Here is a 16544-nt window from a genome sequence, read left to right as displayed (position 1 = left end):
TAATCTACAAACAGAACAAAACAGAATATACAGGTGTCAACAGAAGCAAAATTTTATTTGGCAGCTCTTCACAGTATGTGAATCACCTTCTGGCTACATTGCCTCTCTTTACACACAGAGATACAAAATAATTGTATCTTAAAGCATTTGAAAAAAGAAATCTATTTAAAAACCAATCTTTAGTAAACATTACCATTTATTAAAGATAAAAACCAATTTTCATACTAATTGAGATGAGATGCTTATTTTTTTTAAAAAAAATTATTTATTTATTATGTATACAATATTCTGTCTGTGTGAATGCCTGCAGGCCAGAAGAGGGCACCAGACCTCATTACAGATGGTTGTGAGCCACCATGTGGTTGCTGGGAATTGAACTCAGGACCTTTGGAAGAGCAGGCAATGCTCTTAACCACTGAGCCATCTCTCCAGCCCCCTAGATGCTTATTTTAAATTAGGTATTAAATCTTACTTGAATGTGGCACTCACCTTTCATACCAAAACTCAAGAGGCAGAAACAGGTGAATCACTGAATTAAAGGTCAGCCTGGTATACAATACTGAGTTCCAGCCAGTCAGGGCTACACAGTGAGACCCTGTCGAAAAAAAGAAAACAAAACAAAAAAAAAAAAACTGAATATCTGAGAACGCAAAATTTAGAGACTCGCTGTTTTCCCGAGTTGAATCATCAATGTTGAGTGCCCTTCACATAAATTAGTACAAAATGACAAAGGTACACTTACGACCATATCAGAAACTATTGGATAATCCCAAACCAAAATTCACTAAACAATCTCTGTAAAATACATTTCAGTAAATTAGAAAGCATTTTTTAAAAAAAAAAAAAAAAACAAGCTTCTCAACCCAATGTAATCCAAAGGTATACAAATTTCTTATTTGCAAACTGGTGACTAAGAAAGTAAAAATGCATCAAAAAATTGTAACTTTGCAAAGTTAAAAAGTTATTACCTAATTCACTATAAAATGATCTTTTATACATAATAAAATCTAAGTCTACAGTGTCTATAAAGTTAATTGCAGTAATATTAATGTATAGTAAGGTCCTTAACATTCACGTTCACTAAACTAGAACCCACAGACACACAGAGCAGTATCCAGTCCTGAAGACTCCATTATCCTTATACTATTATCCTTTTATATATTTATACCAAATATTTTCAGTTTCCTAAATCAGTAAAACATTATACTGCACGTTTGGAGTAGATTTCGGTAAACTATACTATATTTGTGATAGTTAATATTATCATCTTGAGAAAATCTAAAATCACCTGGGAGATGAGCTTCTGGGCTTGTCTGTAAGGGATTTAACTTGAGACAGGAAGACCCACCCTCAAGGTGACACTATTCCCTGGGTTTGGGTTCTAGACTTGCATAAAAGAGAGAAAACTAGAAAGTCGTGGGTATTCATCACTCCTTGCTTGACTGTAGACACAGCGTGACAAGCTCCAACAAGCTCTTCCTGCCGTGACTTCTGTGCCATGGCAAACTGTGACACAGCTCAACCTCTGAACCAAAAGAAACCCTTCCTAGCTTCTTTTGATGGAATACTTTATCACGACATCAGGAGAACACCCAATGACCTTCAGTTATGGAATTGTCTAAGAATGTATATATTATTACAAACTACCTCCATTGCTGGAAGACTATACTTCATTTTTACCTCAACGTATGCCTAAAAGAAATGGCAACTCATTCTTCTGATAAGAATACTGGAGACTGAACTCACAGTTTCAGGTATGTCCATCAAGTATTCTACCCAATGAACAACATATGCAGTACTCTTCAGTTTTTGATGACAAAACAGTACATCAATTGCTTGGCCAAGTCCTGAACTTGCAATTCTCCTCCGTCAGTGACCTAAGTAACTAGTTCTACAGGCTTGCACCATCAAGCCCTTCTAGGAACATCAATAAATACAAATCCCTGGTAAATACAATATATTCATAACCTATATAAGATTAAATTCATATTATAAAAATCTGGACATTATAGGTTAACTTGCATCAGGATTTCAATATATTTAAAATTTACTTCCAATAGTCCTCTTGACGGTTAAAATGTTGCAAACTTTACTTTCCAAACTAGTTTCAATCCAAAATCCATTCTTATAAGAGCTACCCCTATTTTCATTATCATGTATTCAAGAGGACATATGAAAAATGAAGTATCCTAACATTACATTTATTCCTAAGGTGTTCCACCAGAGATGTTCAAGTTTTCAAATGGAAGCCAACATCTTTTTGTTCATTTGTAGCCCTGTCCAGCCTGGAACTCATATCTGCCTGCCTCTGACACTCCGGTACTGGGATTAAAGGCATGCATTGCCATGTTCAGCTTAGAACTGAATATATTAACACATATTCCTGATAGGTTTTTCTCCAGGAAGTCTATGATTAAAAAAACAAACAAACAACAACAACAACAAAAACCCTGAAGCTTTCACTAGTCTTACACTACCAGATTTTCTTCCCAGGAGTACTTTCAAACATTAGAAGGAAATTAGACAGTCCACAAGTTTTTGCACTGTTCAGACTCATGGAGCTTTTCCCCCAGCATGAGTCTTTCCATGTCTCTGAAGTGACCGGTGACATCTAAAGGTCTTACCACACTGATGACAGTCATATGGCTTTTCATGACTATGAGTTCTTTCATGTCTTTGAAGGGAACTGTGGCATCTAAATGTTTTGCCACATTGTTGACATTCAAAGGGTTTTTCTCCAGTATGGATTCTTTCATGTACTTGAAGAGAAGGGAGGCGCCAGAAGGCTTTACCACAGTGTTGACATTCAAAAGGTTTTTCCTCAGAATGAGTTCTTTCATGTAATCGAAGGGAGCTCTGAACTCTGAAGGCCTTACCACATTGTTTGCATTCATAAGGTTTTTCTCCAGTATGCGTTCTTTCATGTCTTTGAAGAAAAGAGGGATAAATGAAGGATTTGCCACATACTTTACATTCATAGCGCTTCTCTGCAGAATGAGCCCTTTCATGCATTTGGAGTAAATACCGAGAAACAAAGGACTTGCCACACTGCTTACATTCGCAGGGATTTCCTTCAGCTTTCTTCCTTTCATATATATTACTAAGACTGAACACTTTACCATGTTGCTTGCATTCAGAGGGTTTCTCAAGATTGTGAGGTATTTCATGCACTCGAAAACTACTGAGAGCTGTGAAGGTATTGCCATATTGTTTACATTCATGTGGTTTCTCTCTAGGATGGATCCTTTCGTGTAGCTGAAGGGAACTTGAACAACTGAGAATTGTACATTGCTGCTTACAGTCATAAGCTTTTTCTTCAGTATGAGGTTTTTCATGTACTTGAAAATAACTGAATTTCCTGGCCGTTTTATCAACTTGCAGACATGCATAGGATTTTTCTCTAACATGAGTTAGTTCATGTAACTGAAGGGCACTGGGACAACTGAGGCTTTTATCACACTGTTTACATGGATACAGTCTTTCTTTAGTGTGAGTTCTTTTGTGTATGTGAATGTAAGTGAGACTCCTAAATGCCTTACCACACTGCTTACATTCATAGGGTTTTTCAACCGTGTGAGTTCTTAAATGCCTCTCAAGTAAACAAGGAAAAACGAAAGTCTGATGACATTGTTCACATGCATATTTACATACATAGTGTTTTCCTCTAGTATGAATCTTTTCATGTCTTTCAAGGGAGGAGGGATAATAAAAACCTTTACTACATATTTTACATTTATAGGGCTTTTCTACCATATGAGATCTTTCATGTGTTTGGAAGGTATTCCAATCTCTGAAGACTTTACTACATTGCTTACATTCAAAGGGTTTTTCCTCAATGTGAGCTCTTTCATGTCTTTGAAGGAAGGAAGGACATAGAAACACTTTACTACATATCTTACATTTATAAGGTTTTTCGACAGTATGAGCCCTTGCATGCAATCGAAGGGAACTGTGACTTTTGAAGGCCTTACCACACTGTTTACACTGATAGGGTTCTCCCCAAATATGAGTCCTTTTGTGTCTTTGAAGAAAGGGGGAACACAGAAAGGCTTTACTGCATAGCTTACATTTGTATGGTTTTGCGCCAGTGTGAAATCTTTCATGTGTCTGAAGTAAATATGGATAAGTGAAGGACTTAGCACACTGTTTACATGCATAAGGCTTTTTCCCAGGATGAGCTACTGTATGTCTTTTAAGGGAGCAGTGACTTCTGAAGGCTTTTCCGCACTGTTTACAGTCGTAACATTTTTCACCACTGTGAGTTCTTTCGTGCATTCGGAGGTAACTTTGACATCTGAAAGCTTTATCACACTGTTTACATACATAAAGTTTTTCTCCATTATGAATCCTCTCATGAAATCGAAGAGAACTGGGAGAACAGAGGGTTTTTCCACACTGTTTACATTCATAGGGGTTTTCTTCGATATGAAAAACTTCATGTAACTGAAGATAATTGTGACATCTGAAGGTTTTCCCACACTGTTTACATTTATAGGGTTTCCCTCCAATATGAGTTAATTTGTGTAAATGAAATGAACTTTGCTGTCTGAAGGACTGTCCACACTGTTCACATTCATAGGGGCTTTCGCCACTAGGAACTCTTTGATGACGTTGACGGGAACCAGAACTCAGAGCTTTACCGCACTGTAAACACTCAGAACATTTATCTTCGGTGTTGATTCTTCCATCTATAGAAAATGAACAGGGGCAAATGACAGCCATTCCAGACGGCTTATAGGATTCTTCACCACTGTGCCGTCGCTGTTGTATTCCAAATGAACCTGGAAAATGAAAATATTTTTAAAACATTTGACTTTTATAAAGTATCTGAGTATCATCGAATATTTGAGGGTTCAAGGTTTTCCTACATTGTTTACATTTATAGCGCTTCTTACCATATTTGTGTTCAGAATGTTTGTCCCTCAAGTGAGACATGGTATGTTCATTAAAGGGTGAATTACAAGTGAAAACATTCCCCCACACACCACATTCAAATGGTTTTATTCCAGCAGAAATGTTTGTACTACTATGGAGATTTGGTATCCAGGTAAAGGATTCTTGAAACTTACCACCTTCTCTATGCTCATAGATTGTATCTACCATGTGACTTCTGTAAAAAAAAAAAAAAGTATAAATAGGTTAGCAATGGCTGCTTCACTAATGACTCTCTGCACACTAGTAAGTGCTAGACTTACACTACTCATAAAAACCAGTGTATGTTTTGCAACCTGAATGGTTTCAAACAAAATGGACTGATGATTCTATGCTCCCTAAAAGAGTTACTATCAAAACGGACCCCACAGGCTGGAGAGATGGCTCATCAGTTAAGAGAACTGGCTACTCTTCTAGAGGTCTTGAGTTCAATCCCCAGCACTCAGGCTGTGACTTACAATTGCCTATACCTATAGGCCCATGGAATTCAATGCCTTTGGTATGCATACAAAATAGCCATATATATGAAATACACAAATTAATCTTTATATATGTGCATGGGTGTTGTCTAAGTACTGTTTCCGAGTGATTTTTTTTTTAAATGTATACACTAAAGTATGTATTGTTGGCAAAATTTTTCTAATAAGTAAATTTTAATGTTCTGGCTCTCGTTTTCTTTTTTAATTTAAAATTTCACCATTATTTATTTTATGTACTTGGGTGTTTTTCCTATATGTATGTGTGTACACCATACTAGATGCCCTGGAAGTTGTGTAACAGATGGTGGTGAGCCATCAGGTAGGAGTGGGGACCAGAACCCAGGTCCTCCAATAGTCTTAAATACTGAGCCCTCCCTCCAGCTCCTTTAGTTGTTGTTGTTTATTTGTTTATAAACTTCTGTAACACATTAAGAAGGTTTTGGGTTTTTTTGCTTTGTTTTGTTGCGTGACAGGGTGATTTTTCAAGACAGGGTTTCTCTGTAGCTTTGGAGCCTGTCCTAGAACTTGCTCTGTAGACCAGGCAGGCTTCAAACTCACAGAAATGTGCCTGTCTCTGCCTCCAAGTGTTATGATTAAAGGTGTGCACCACCTCTGCCTAGCCCCACATTAAGAGTTTTTTAAGCAAAACTTTCTTCCACTTGTATATTCAAATTACCTTAGATGTCTCCAAGAATGTTCACACTGCTGTTCAATATTCTGGTCTTCCCATCTGATGCCTAAAATGAAGACCCAGAAAAATCACAAACTGTTAGAAACTACAGAAAACTGAGTTTCTAGGTTTGATGTACACTGGACCCATGCCTGTTTATTCACTGACTTCTTCCCTTTCCAAATTCCCAATCATAGGACCAAGGAACACGTGTTTCCTGACAAAATAAACGGTGGCATTCCTACCTAGAGAAGTAAGGTTACTGCAGGTTTCCAGCATCACATCTCTGTACAGCTTCTTCTGAGAAGGACCCAGCAATATCCATTCATCCTGGCTGAACTTCACTGCCACATCCTCGAAGGCCAAAAGATCCTAAAACATCCCGGATGTACACAGAAAAGAACAGATGAAACTAACAGATGTAGAGATTTACACTCAGTTGATAAGATGCTCATATACTTTTATGGTATTCAGGAATTTATTCAGTCAAACTGAAATTCAAGTGCTAGCCCTGAGATGTTAAGAAAGGGTATAGCAACAGAGTTCTAGATCAGCCAGGAAAATACCGAGACTCTGATTTCATTGGGGGGCGGGGGTGATTAACAAAGAAGAAATAGCAGAGTAGAAACTCATTACTGTGCCTGCAAGTTGAATGTGCTGCTAGGCCACCCCACTTTTTCTTTCTAGAGTGGATTTCTAATACCTATAATAAGAGAGTTCTGCCAAATGATATATAGAATAGAACTAACATTAGCAGTCAAGATATTGTTTTTCTTTATATATTTCTACATACAAAAATGTGGGCTTTTCTGCTATTGGGGAACCTAAGATCCTGGGAGACATTCCGCAAACATAAATGGTAAGAACAGTTCTCTTATTCTAAATGACTTATACAAACAGCACTTTATGAATGTTCTATACACACAGGGGTACCAAGACAATCTGTTCCTGCCCCCAATGATCTGGGTAATGAGGCTACAGAATTTTTCTGGTAGACAACAGTTCATACATATTCTCATTTGTTAAGTGGGGAAATTGAGCCCATCCTGTGTGATTATACCAAGAGAAAACATTTAGAAGCCTCAAAGGTAATTTATACCATCTAGAATTTACCATAGCAAGAATGACTAATGATCCTAACAAAAAAATAACATGAAACAATTAGATGGCATATGCTTTTACTAAGAATGCAATATAGTCAGATATGTTGATATGTGCTTATAGTCCCAGATATTTGGGAAACCAGTATATAGAATCACTTGCATCCAGAAGTTCAAAGCCAGTCCGTACTCTATTTAAAAGCTATCTCAGGAGGGAAAGAGGTAGTGAAGGATGAGAGAGAGGGGGGGAAGAGAAGTGTCACCAAAATGTCACCTCTTCGGGATTATATCTTTATAAAATCACATGATATTTAAAAACCCACCTATTAGTAGTCACCAATAATTAATTTTCCAACTTTCGCCTAGTCCAAGTTCTTAGCAATTATCAGTCTTCTAAACAGTAAAGTGATGGCTTGCCTAGAACATACCAAAGACTTTCATACTATTCTGTAAACAAAAAGACCAAAAATAAAAACAAATTTTCATACTTTGGAGGTTTACTGGGACTTAATAAAAATAGCCAGCTTAAAGAAAAAATGCAAAACTTGCTATTCCACAAGAAAATGTATTTCACATATCCACCCTGATATGGACGACATCATATAAATCCAAGTCAGTTTCCCTAACTGTTATGAAAAGAAGTCCTTCACCCTCTCAGCTACGCAACTCCCTCTGTGAGCTTACTGCTTCCTACGTATTTCAAAAAACTCTGTGCATGTCTTGGATAATACTTTTGATTGACTGTTACTGGTATTTCTTATGCTGTTTTGCCCAGCATTTTGATGGCTTACAAAGAAACTCTCTTCTTATCTTTCTTGGTGCTTGTGGAGGTGAGTTAATAGTCAAAGTCTCCTAATTTAGAAGACTCTCAAACAAGGTCTAAAAGTCTTTAAGTTGCATCCCAGATTACAGTCTCCCATCACAGGACAAGCTAAGAAAGTCCTTTTCAGTCTTTGCAGAAAGATATACTTCCCATTCACAACGGATGGACACAGGCCAAAGGAATTCCTTGTTGATATTTTAAGGTGATAGAGGGGGGAAAAAAAAGACAGCTAACTGTAATCAACAATTCTAAAAAACTTCATTTCTCTTGTTGTGAAAACTGCCTCTCTCCACCTGTTAGTCTCTGACTCTTGCCCCCAACCCAGATACACTCCTTTCACATATCCACCCATAAGTTTGACAGAGAACTCAAGAAGCAAGTAAAAGTGACACTTTTTAACCCTTGGAAATCTATATATTGTCTGTGAGGTGGCTAGTGGGGACCTCAGCACCATCTAGGTCCCTGTTTCTTTCTCCATCTGATCTGCTCCAAATCTAACAACTATGATCATTTTGCCCAAAAGTCCCTTCTATCTTCATTAAGGAATTCAAAGGGTTAATTGTATGTAGTCTTTTAACCTAATCTGGGGAATATATTTATAACATTTTACTTTTTAATTATTTTTATATGTATACGTGTTTGCCCACACATATGTCTGTGCACCCTATGCATGCCTGGTCCCCTTGGAGACCATAACTGGACACTAGATCCCTTTGAACTGGAGTTATAGATGAGTTATGAGCTTCCATGTGAATGCTGGCAATGAAATCCGAGTCTGTGGAGGAGCAGCCAGGGCTAAGCGATGAACCACCTCTCCAGTCCCTACTTACAGCATTCTAAACACTTGCTATACGTGTACAAAGATGTTCCATACCTAAACTTTAGCAGGCAGCTGAGGAGATGAGAGCCATAGTCTTAACCCTGATAACAGAAAAGACATGTTCCTTTACGGTACCTGACAGGGAACTCAGATGATTATATCAGCACTCCTCTGTGGGAAACAAGGGGGAACGTATCCCCAGGAATACATGATTCCCCATGTCTTAGAAAGCAAAACACTGCTGCTATCAACTCCACTAACAATGCTCTGTTATGAAACATAACAAGTGAGCCATCTAAATACCATGTTTCTTTTATTTTAATATAGATAGGCTGAAATCAGGTAACCAATACACTAACCTGGACTCTTAAGGGCCAAAGGCAACCTATTTGTAAATTTTTTGAAACTTCTTCAGGTATTAAACAAAAGTTTCAAAAATCAGAACAGGGACACCAAATTCCTCTCCTGCTATTTTCTAGACAGACACAGTCTTCAAAGCTCTACTTAATAATTAAGAGGATTCAAAGGCCAGAAAAGCCAAGCCAGATTAAAGGGATTGCTGTGGCAACTTCCCTTTCCCTAACCATCTCAGAAAGCGCAGGACTCCATCTAGAGGAACCACCTTATCTTGGTGACATGTGAGCCACTGATGATCCTTGCAGTCAGTCTCTGTGTTTCAGCTGTAAGAGCACAAAATAGCTCAGCTATAATAAACCTCCTATGAGACCATGATAATCTGCTAACTGGAGGGCCATTAGAATCATAACTGCCCTCTCCCCTGTCATGAAAGGGCCATCCCATATCTAAAAATCTCAGGCTAGGGTCAAACATGAAAACTGACAACATCCTTAACTTTGGTCCTGGACAATAACAAACTTCTCCTTTGAAGACATGACCCTGGGGTTACACAACTTCCAAGTTTTCCCTGGGACTCTATGTATGAACCTCTGATGATCCAAGATATGGCAAGGGTTATGACTATACTACAACATAAGAACTATATTCTCCTCCCTACCTTTCTGATTTAACATTCCTGTCCCCAGTCTTCCTCCCTAGCAGTAATGGTAAACTCCAACCAGCACACTTAAACCTCTCTTAACACGTATGATACTCTTTTTCATTCATTCCTTTTGGTTCTACCCAGCTGCCTGATTCCCTTCCTAGGTAGGGACATTGAGTCCAACCCCCAGTATCATTTATGACATTTAAAGGAACCTTAGAATATTCATAAAGCTAATCCCCTGCCCTATAAATATCCAGGGGTGTCTAGAAGCCCAGAAATCCTCCCTTATCTCTATTACACAACCCTACATCTTATAAAAAGTTCCCCTTTAAGTGTGAGGCATCTCTAGTCCCAGATGCTCACCAGCAGCCACTTCTGTCATTAAAGACTTTCCCCAAAGGCCCAACTGAAACCTAAAACGAAAATTGAAACCTAAAACCTAAAAGTGTTCAGAGCATCTTGTTGACAAATTTCATAAGCCCTCATTACTCATCATAGAATACTCTTACATTGGCAGTAAGAGTCAGGTGGATCCTAAAGAACATTCCATGACCAAAAGTCACAAATTAAACTGTGATCCCAACCACTCCATAGGTCCCTCACACTGTAAGGAAAAATATACTCCAATACCTGAGTTTATAGTTTAGACTTTAAGGATGCTTTCTGTCTGCATTCCAATACACTCAGACTCAGTTCTTATTTGCCTCTGAATGGCAGGATGGCTTAAGCCAGATTCAACCACTCACCTGGAGTGTCTTGCCTCAGGGCATATGGGCAACCCCAACCTCTTTGCCATAACAGAAAACCCTTTCTTCCTTGAAATGTCCAGAAAGGAATAGCTTTAATTTATACACAGATAATTTTATTAACCTCTAACAGTCCTCTTACCTCACATCAGAACACTACTGTAACTCATCAGAAACTAATCTCATATTTATAATTTCCCCTTCAAAGTTACAAATCACCATGCAAATGATTTTATAATCAGTAGGCACAAGGTCTTACAGACATCCTAACTATGGGGTTCCCAACCTCAAAAGAATTTAAAACCTATGACTACGTATTATTTGTCTACAATTAAAGCTTTTCCACCCCCAAAATCCTACTCCTGAGAGCCTCTTAAAAATGTCTGTCCTCTCCCAATGAGGCCCAAGGTAAAACACACCCTCACACACCTGCAGCCTTTCCTTTCTCCTTTCTGGCTTCTATAATTGCACAAGTCGTACCTTCTTACTCCCTTGATGTCATTTCAGGGAATCTGCCTTAAACCTGTTCCTCCAGGGAGCTTTAAATTACGCCACAACTAAGGACACCACCGATCTTTAGTTATGATGCCCATGTTACTCCTTTATCCCATTATCTCAGAGTTCCTATACCTACCATTCCTTCCACCTTTCCAGCTTCCCCTATCATACACTTTACCCCTTTGTCAAAGTCATGCTGGGGTGCCACTTTTCACCATTATGACTTTAGATACAGATACAGGTAAAAGGCTGAAAGCATATACCTGACATCGCTAAGTCTTGGAGGGATGATTCTTCTGGGAGACTTAGAGTTGGGTTTCCTAATTTCTGTTTATGGGTTATTATTTGGGTTATGGGTAGCAAGGTCCAAGAGACTTAGAGCTGTCTTTCCTAATTCCTGTTTATGGGTTCTGACTAGAGTTATGAGTAGGGAGAACCTTGTTTAACCTTCTGGTACTATGGAGACCTTCGAGACCATAGGCCATTAAGTTGCAGATGCTACTGTCTGAGAGATATCCACCATTACTGTAGCATGCACATGGGTATCAAGACAATCTTCAATGTTGGACCTTGCTTTCCAACCTGAGGCAGGTCTCTCATTTTTGTTACTACACTACATATTCCAGGCCAGCTTCCAGGGCATTCTTCTGTTCCGACCTACCACCTCACCATATGTGGACTGAGATTACATACATGTACCACTACATCTGGTTTGTATGTGGGTCCCAGGGATTAGTACTCAGACCATAAGGCTTGTGCAGAACATGACTTTACCTACTGAGCCATCTCACCAGTCCAAAACAGATTATTCTGCCTCAAAGTCATACTCTTTACGTATACTGAATCTGGTTCTCAATTTTTAAAACAGTTTGTATTCTAAAAAATGGTTTAATGTTTTGGAGTATTTGAAATAATTCATTATCTTGTAATTTTAATTTTCTCTCTAGCCAGGTTATTCAATTCCCTAGGTATAACATCATATAGTCTTCTTTTTTTTTTTTTTTTGGAGAGATGGCTCAGTGGTTAAGAGCACTGTCTGCTCTTCCAAAGGTCCTGAGTTCAATTCCTGGCAACCACATGGTGGCTCACAACCATCTGTAATGAGGTCTGGTGCCCTCTTCTGGCCTGCAGGCACACACACAGGCAGAATATTGTATACATAATAAATATTTAAAAAAAAACATCATATAGCATGGTTAATTCTGATTTTTAGAAAAGAGTGGCGTTTGATGCCTAAATTCTTGTAACTCTTACTTGACACTAACAATTTCATTTGGTGTTATTTTAGCATTACGTCAGGTTTGGGTTTGGGAAAGTAAATGTTTAGTCACTGGGATGGTTAGTTTTAAGAGCTAATCTGACACTAATCACCTCTTAAGAGAGTCTCAGCGAGGGTCTATCTAGATCAGGTTGGCCTTTGAGCACAGCTGTGGAGGACTGTCTTGATTATATTAACTAAGGCAGGAAGACCCATCCACAGGAGGTGGCACTATCTCACCGCATAAATGGAAAGAAGGGGGCTGAACAAGTAAGCATGCATGCACTCATTCTCCCTCTGCTCTCTACTGTGGGCGTGACTGCTCCAAATTCCTGGCCGGCTTTCCTCTCAATGGACTGTAATCTGGAATTGTTAGCAGAATAAACCCTTTATTCCCCAAAGTTGCTTTCACCAGGGTGTTTTCCAACAGCATCAGACAGGAATCTAAGAACTAAACACCAATCCTGAGAGTTTCCAAAACTCTTGTAAGTTTTGTCATTTTTTTCTCTCTCAGAGGAGTTAAATTCCAATTAAAACAGACTGCCCATTCTAGCATTAGTTACATTGTCTAGGAAACCTAGGTTAGCATGTTAAGAAAAAAAAATCTAGGCACAGTGGCACACTTCTCAGCTATTGGGAAGCAAAGGCAAACAAATCTGAATTGAAGCCAGCCTGGTCTATAGAGACCCTGTAGCAACAAGCCCCCCCCCCCCCCACACACACACACACAACAGGACTGCGAAAGGTCCCTACTGAAGAAACCATGGCAAATTCCAGAAGAGCCAGAATTAGATAAAAAACCAGCTGGAAGACCAATAGGTAACTTTTCTCTAAACATTTCCTACTTTATTGACTTCTTGATCCTCTTTCATTTTTTCCATGAATATGACAAAAGTCTCTACTTTGGCTAACTAAGGGAATGGTAGTGTTGTTTGTTTGTTTGTGTTTTTGACATTGTTTCCCTGTGTAGCCCTGGCTGCACACAGGTACTTGCTCTGCAGACCAAACTGGCCTCGAACTCACTTATATAGATCTGCCTGCCTCTGTTTTCCCAAGTGCTGGGATTCTGTGAACTGTGTTTTGGATCAGATTTATATGCTGATGATAAGAGAAGCTGCCTCCAAGGTACACCAAGCTTGTCCTGACACTTATGGTAAAGCAAGGGGGCTGAAGACACCAATTGTCGTCCATAGCCAAGAAAGTTCCTTCCAGCCCAGGAGCAGGAAATATTTTGAGATATCACTATAAACTTTCTACAAATCCCAGGACTGGAGAGGTGGCTCAGCTGTGGCTGTGCTTCCAGAGGAATCAGCTTTAATTCCCAGAACCCACCTGGTAGCTCACTGCATGGATCCCCAGTTCCAGGGGACACCATCACACAGACATACATCCAAGCAAAATATCAATGCACATAAAATAAATAATAAAATTATAAAAAAGAAAAATTAATACAAATCTTGGGATAGTCACCTGGACACTTTCACCCTGTACAGAAAGAAGAGCAAATGCCCCTTGATTTTGGCACCTTTAAGGTTAGGCACGGAGATTTCCTAAACTAAAGGCAGCACATTGAAAAACCTGGATATGAAATCAAAGTTTTAGGTAACACATGGTAAAGGAAAGGTCTCAAGAGAAATCTAAATATTTCAAAAGAATTTAAAGTACATTTTATGAATAATTATGCCACAAAACACAAGTTGTGTTTGTGAGAAATTAAATCAATAAATACATGTACTACAAATGAAGACAGATGAAAAACAAATCATTTAGTCTTCCATAATAGGACATTAGAAAAAGAAATAAATCAAAGCACAGGAAAATAATAATTAGAGAATTAAAAAAAATTGTGAATAGAAAAATCAAGAGACAGCCAACCGATTACTCCAAACCCTAGTTCTTCAAAAAATATTGATAGAATTGATAAGCTTACAGCCATGCTTTAAAAAAAAAGATTAATGATTATAATTATAGAGCACCACCTACATACGGTTGTACCACCTTGAACAAACCTGATCTCACCTGATCTTGGAAACTAAGCAGGATCAGGCCTGGTCAGTACCTGGATGAGAGAATTAAATAGGGCCATCATTAGCACGAAGATGAAAAGAACCATAGGCATCCTATGAACAACTCCAGACCACATATTTAGTGACTCAGAAGAAATGAACAAATTCTCTGAAATAATCAAAAGGTAAACAGAGAGATGGCCGGTATGAGTAGGCCTATATTGTGCTAAAGAAACTCTCAAAACAAGGTTAAATAAGACTCAAACTATTTCAACCATCAGTTTTTCCAAGCAATTAAGATATGGCACTGATTCTGCAAAACTTCCTCTGAAAAGGCAAATACATCCTAGTTCAAACTTTGAGTTCAACATTACCATAACACCAAAACAACAGAGGCGAAAAAATGAAGCAAAACAAAAACGCATGAACCTAAAGAATGACCAACGCAAAAACTCTTAACATCAGCTACCTCAACTTTCAAGTGTATTTTTAAAATTATTAAAAAAAAAAAAAAGCCCAGAGCCAGTGTGGTTGCATATGCCTGTAATCCCAGTATTTGGCAGGCTGAAATAAAATGACTGCCAAGAGTTTGAAATCAACCTGGGCTGCAGAATAAAAGACTGTCTGGAAACAAAGTATATACTAAAACCATGCTGGAATCGATGCAGACATAGAAAGTCAATTCAAACCTTAAAATTCAGACTATAAACAATGTTCCATGGTAAAACACATGCCCAGCACTATGCAAAGATGTTTTAATCGCCATCAACAAAAAAAGAGAAAAAACGTAAAAATGTCATCCACCAAATTGACCAGTTAGCTAGTAAAAATCATGCCATCATACTAGTAATAGCAAACAAAAAAACAAACAAAACACTGCCAGAAAAGGAGAGCACTACTGAGACTGTCAAGAGTTTGAAAGTACAACCGTCCACGCAGCACCAAAGATAAGTGAGACATATTTGTATATTAATGTAACTAAGTCCACAGATAAAAAAATACACACTTCTAACGAATAAGTAATCCAAGTACTTAAGAAGTGGAGGGATTTCCATGACCTTGAAAAGGAAGCCTCAAAGTTAGGATCCACAGACTCAACACAACCCAACACAAATCCTCAGAATTTATGTTGAAAACGACAAAGCTGATCTAAACATTACACGACAAGAGATACGCAGAATGGTCAGCACAAGGACCAAGGCTATAGCACAGCCGGTATGTGCTTGACCCCTAGGTTCCTTTCCCAGAAGCACACAAAACAACAACAACAAAACTCAGCACTGTGGAGGTGAGTTTAGGTAGCAAGATCAGGAGTTCAGGGTCATCCTCAGCTAAGATAAAGTTTGAGCCAGTCTCAAAAAAGAAAAAGAAGTTAACAACATGCTGAAACATAACAATACACTATCTGACTTTACGATGTCCAAACTACAATAATCAAATTAGCACAATATTTCGCAAATAAGAATAAGCAGAACAAAAAAGTCAGGCGCAAACCCACACATCTAAGAGTAACTGATTTAACAAAGCAGCAAACCAAAAACTTGGACACGCTTTACAACTTTCACAAAAACTAATTCAAAGCAGCTCCTAAACCTAAATAAGCAATGCAAAACATCGGAACGTCTAAGACTCAGAAACTAGACCACCTTAACTCAGCAACTCGCCGTCCCGTCAACACAATCACGAATCTGAGAGGAGCAGTCCGACAGCTGTGACGTCACCAGCGCAGAGCTTGGGGAGCAGGGCGGAGCCTCTCGCCCTCAGCGCTCTGCGCAGAAGCGGCCTCCGGAGCTGCTGGTCCAGGGCCTAGGTCGCCCCGCCCCTACTAGGAGGAGGAGGAGGAGGAGGCCCGGCTACACCAGCGCTCGAGGTTCCGCCGCCGGCCCTCCCGGTCTGGGGACAGCGGCCGATCGCTCACCATGGTGCGGTTCCGAGCTCGCCCACGCTCTCCCCACAGCTCCGGTACCGGCTCACACAGCGCAGCACACTCGCACCTCCCTCGGCCACAGAGAACCCACAGCACAGCAGCCTGAGAGAACCCGCCCCTCACCGCCTGCCGGAGATCCTGATTGGACGGCCTGCTTAACTACCCTGATTGGCTAGCGAGGCTTGAGTGACAGGAGCAGCTCCTGTAGGGAGGAAGCCGAGCTCAAAACACGGGTAGCTGGACAAAGTTTGCATTTAAGTGGAACTTCGTTCTGCACCCGAG

At 39.3% G+C, this 16544-nt stretch overlaps 1 protein-coding gene across 1 annotated transcript; it reads right to left on the bottom strand.

Moving 5' to 3' along the window:
- Positions 1 to 36: 36 nt before the first annotated feature.
- On the bottom strand, positions 37 to 16362 carry LOC121433525 (zinc finger protein 791-like). Its single transcript, XM_041631987.1, has 5 exons — positions 16254 to 16362; positions 6327 to 6453; positions 6088 to 6148; positions 5070 to 5110; positions 37 to 4781 (listed from the first exon to the last, which is right to left on the bottom strand). The coding sequence occupies exons 1-5, from the start codon at positions 16254 to 16256 to the stop codon at positions 2554 to 2556; spliced, it is 2460 nt and encodes an 819-aa protein (XP_041487921.1). The 5' UTR covers positions 16257 to 16362; the 3' UTR covers positions 37 to 2553.
- Between the last annotated feature and the right edge of the window lie 182 nt (positions 16363 to 16544).

Source organism: Microtus oregoni, unplaced genomic scaffold, assembly GCF_018167655.1.
Source record: "Microtus oregoni isolate MIOR12 unplaced genomic scaffold, Mior012 000038F_ref0000394, whole genome shotgun sequence".
NCBI classification, from domain to species: domain Eukaryota; kingdom Metazoa; phylum Chordata; class Mammalia; order Rodentia; family Cricetidae; genus Microtus; species Microtus oregoni.
Note: the sequence above shows the minus strand (reverse complement) of the source record. Positions and strands in the feature narration are given on the sequence as shown.

Excerpts from the sequence above, each read along its gene's own strand:
- LOC121433525 (XM_041631987.1), bottom strand. Across the intron at positions 6,149-6,326 it reads CAGTAACCTTACTTCTCTAG|GCATCAGATGGGAAGACCAG; the intron begins GTAGGAATGCCA and ends TCTTCATTTTAG. Across the intron at positions 5,111-6,087 it reads CATTCTTGGAGACATCTAAG|AAGTCACATGGTAGATACAA; the intron begins GTAATTTGAATA and ends TTTTTTTTACAG.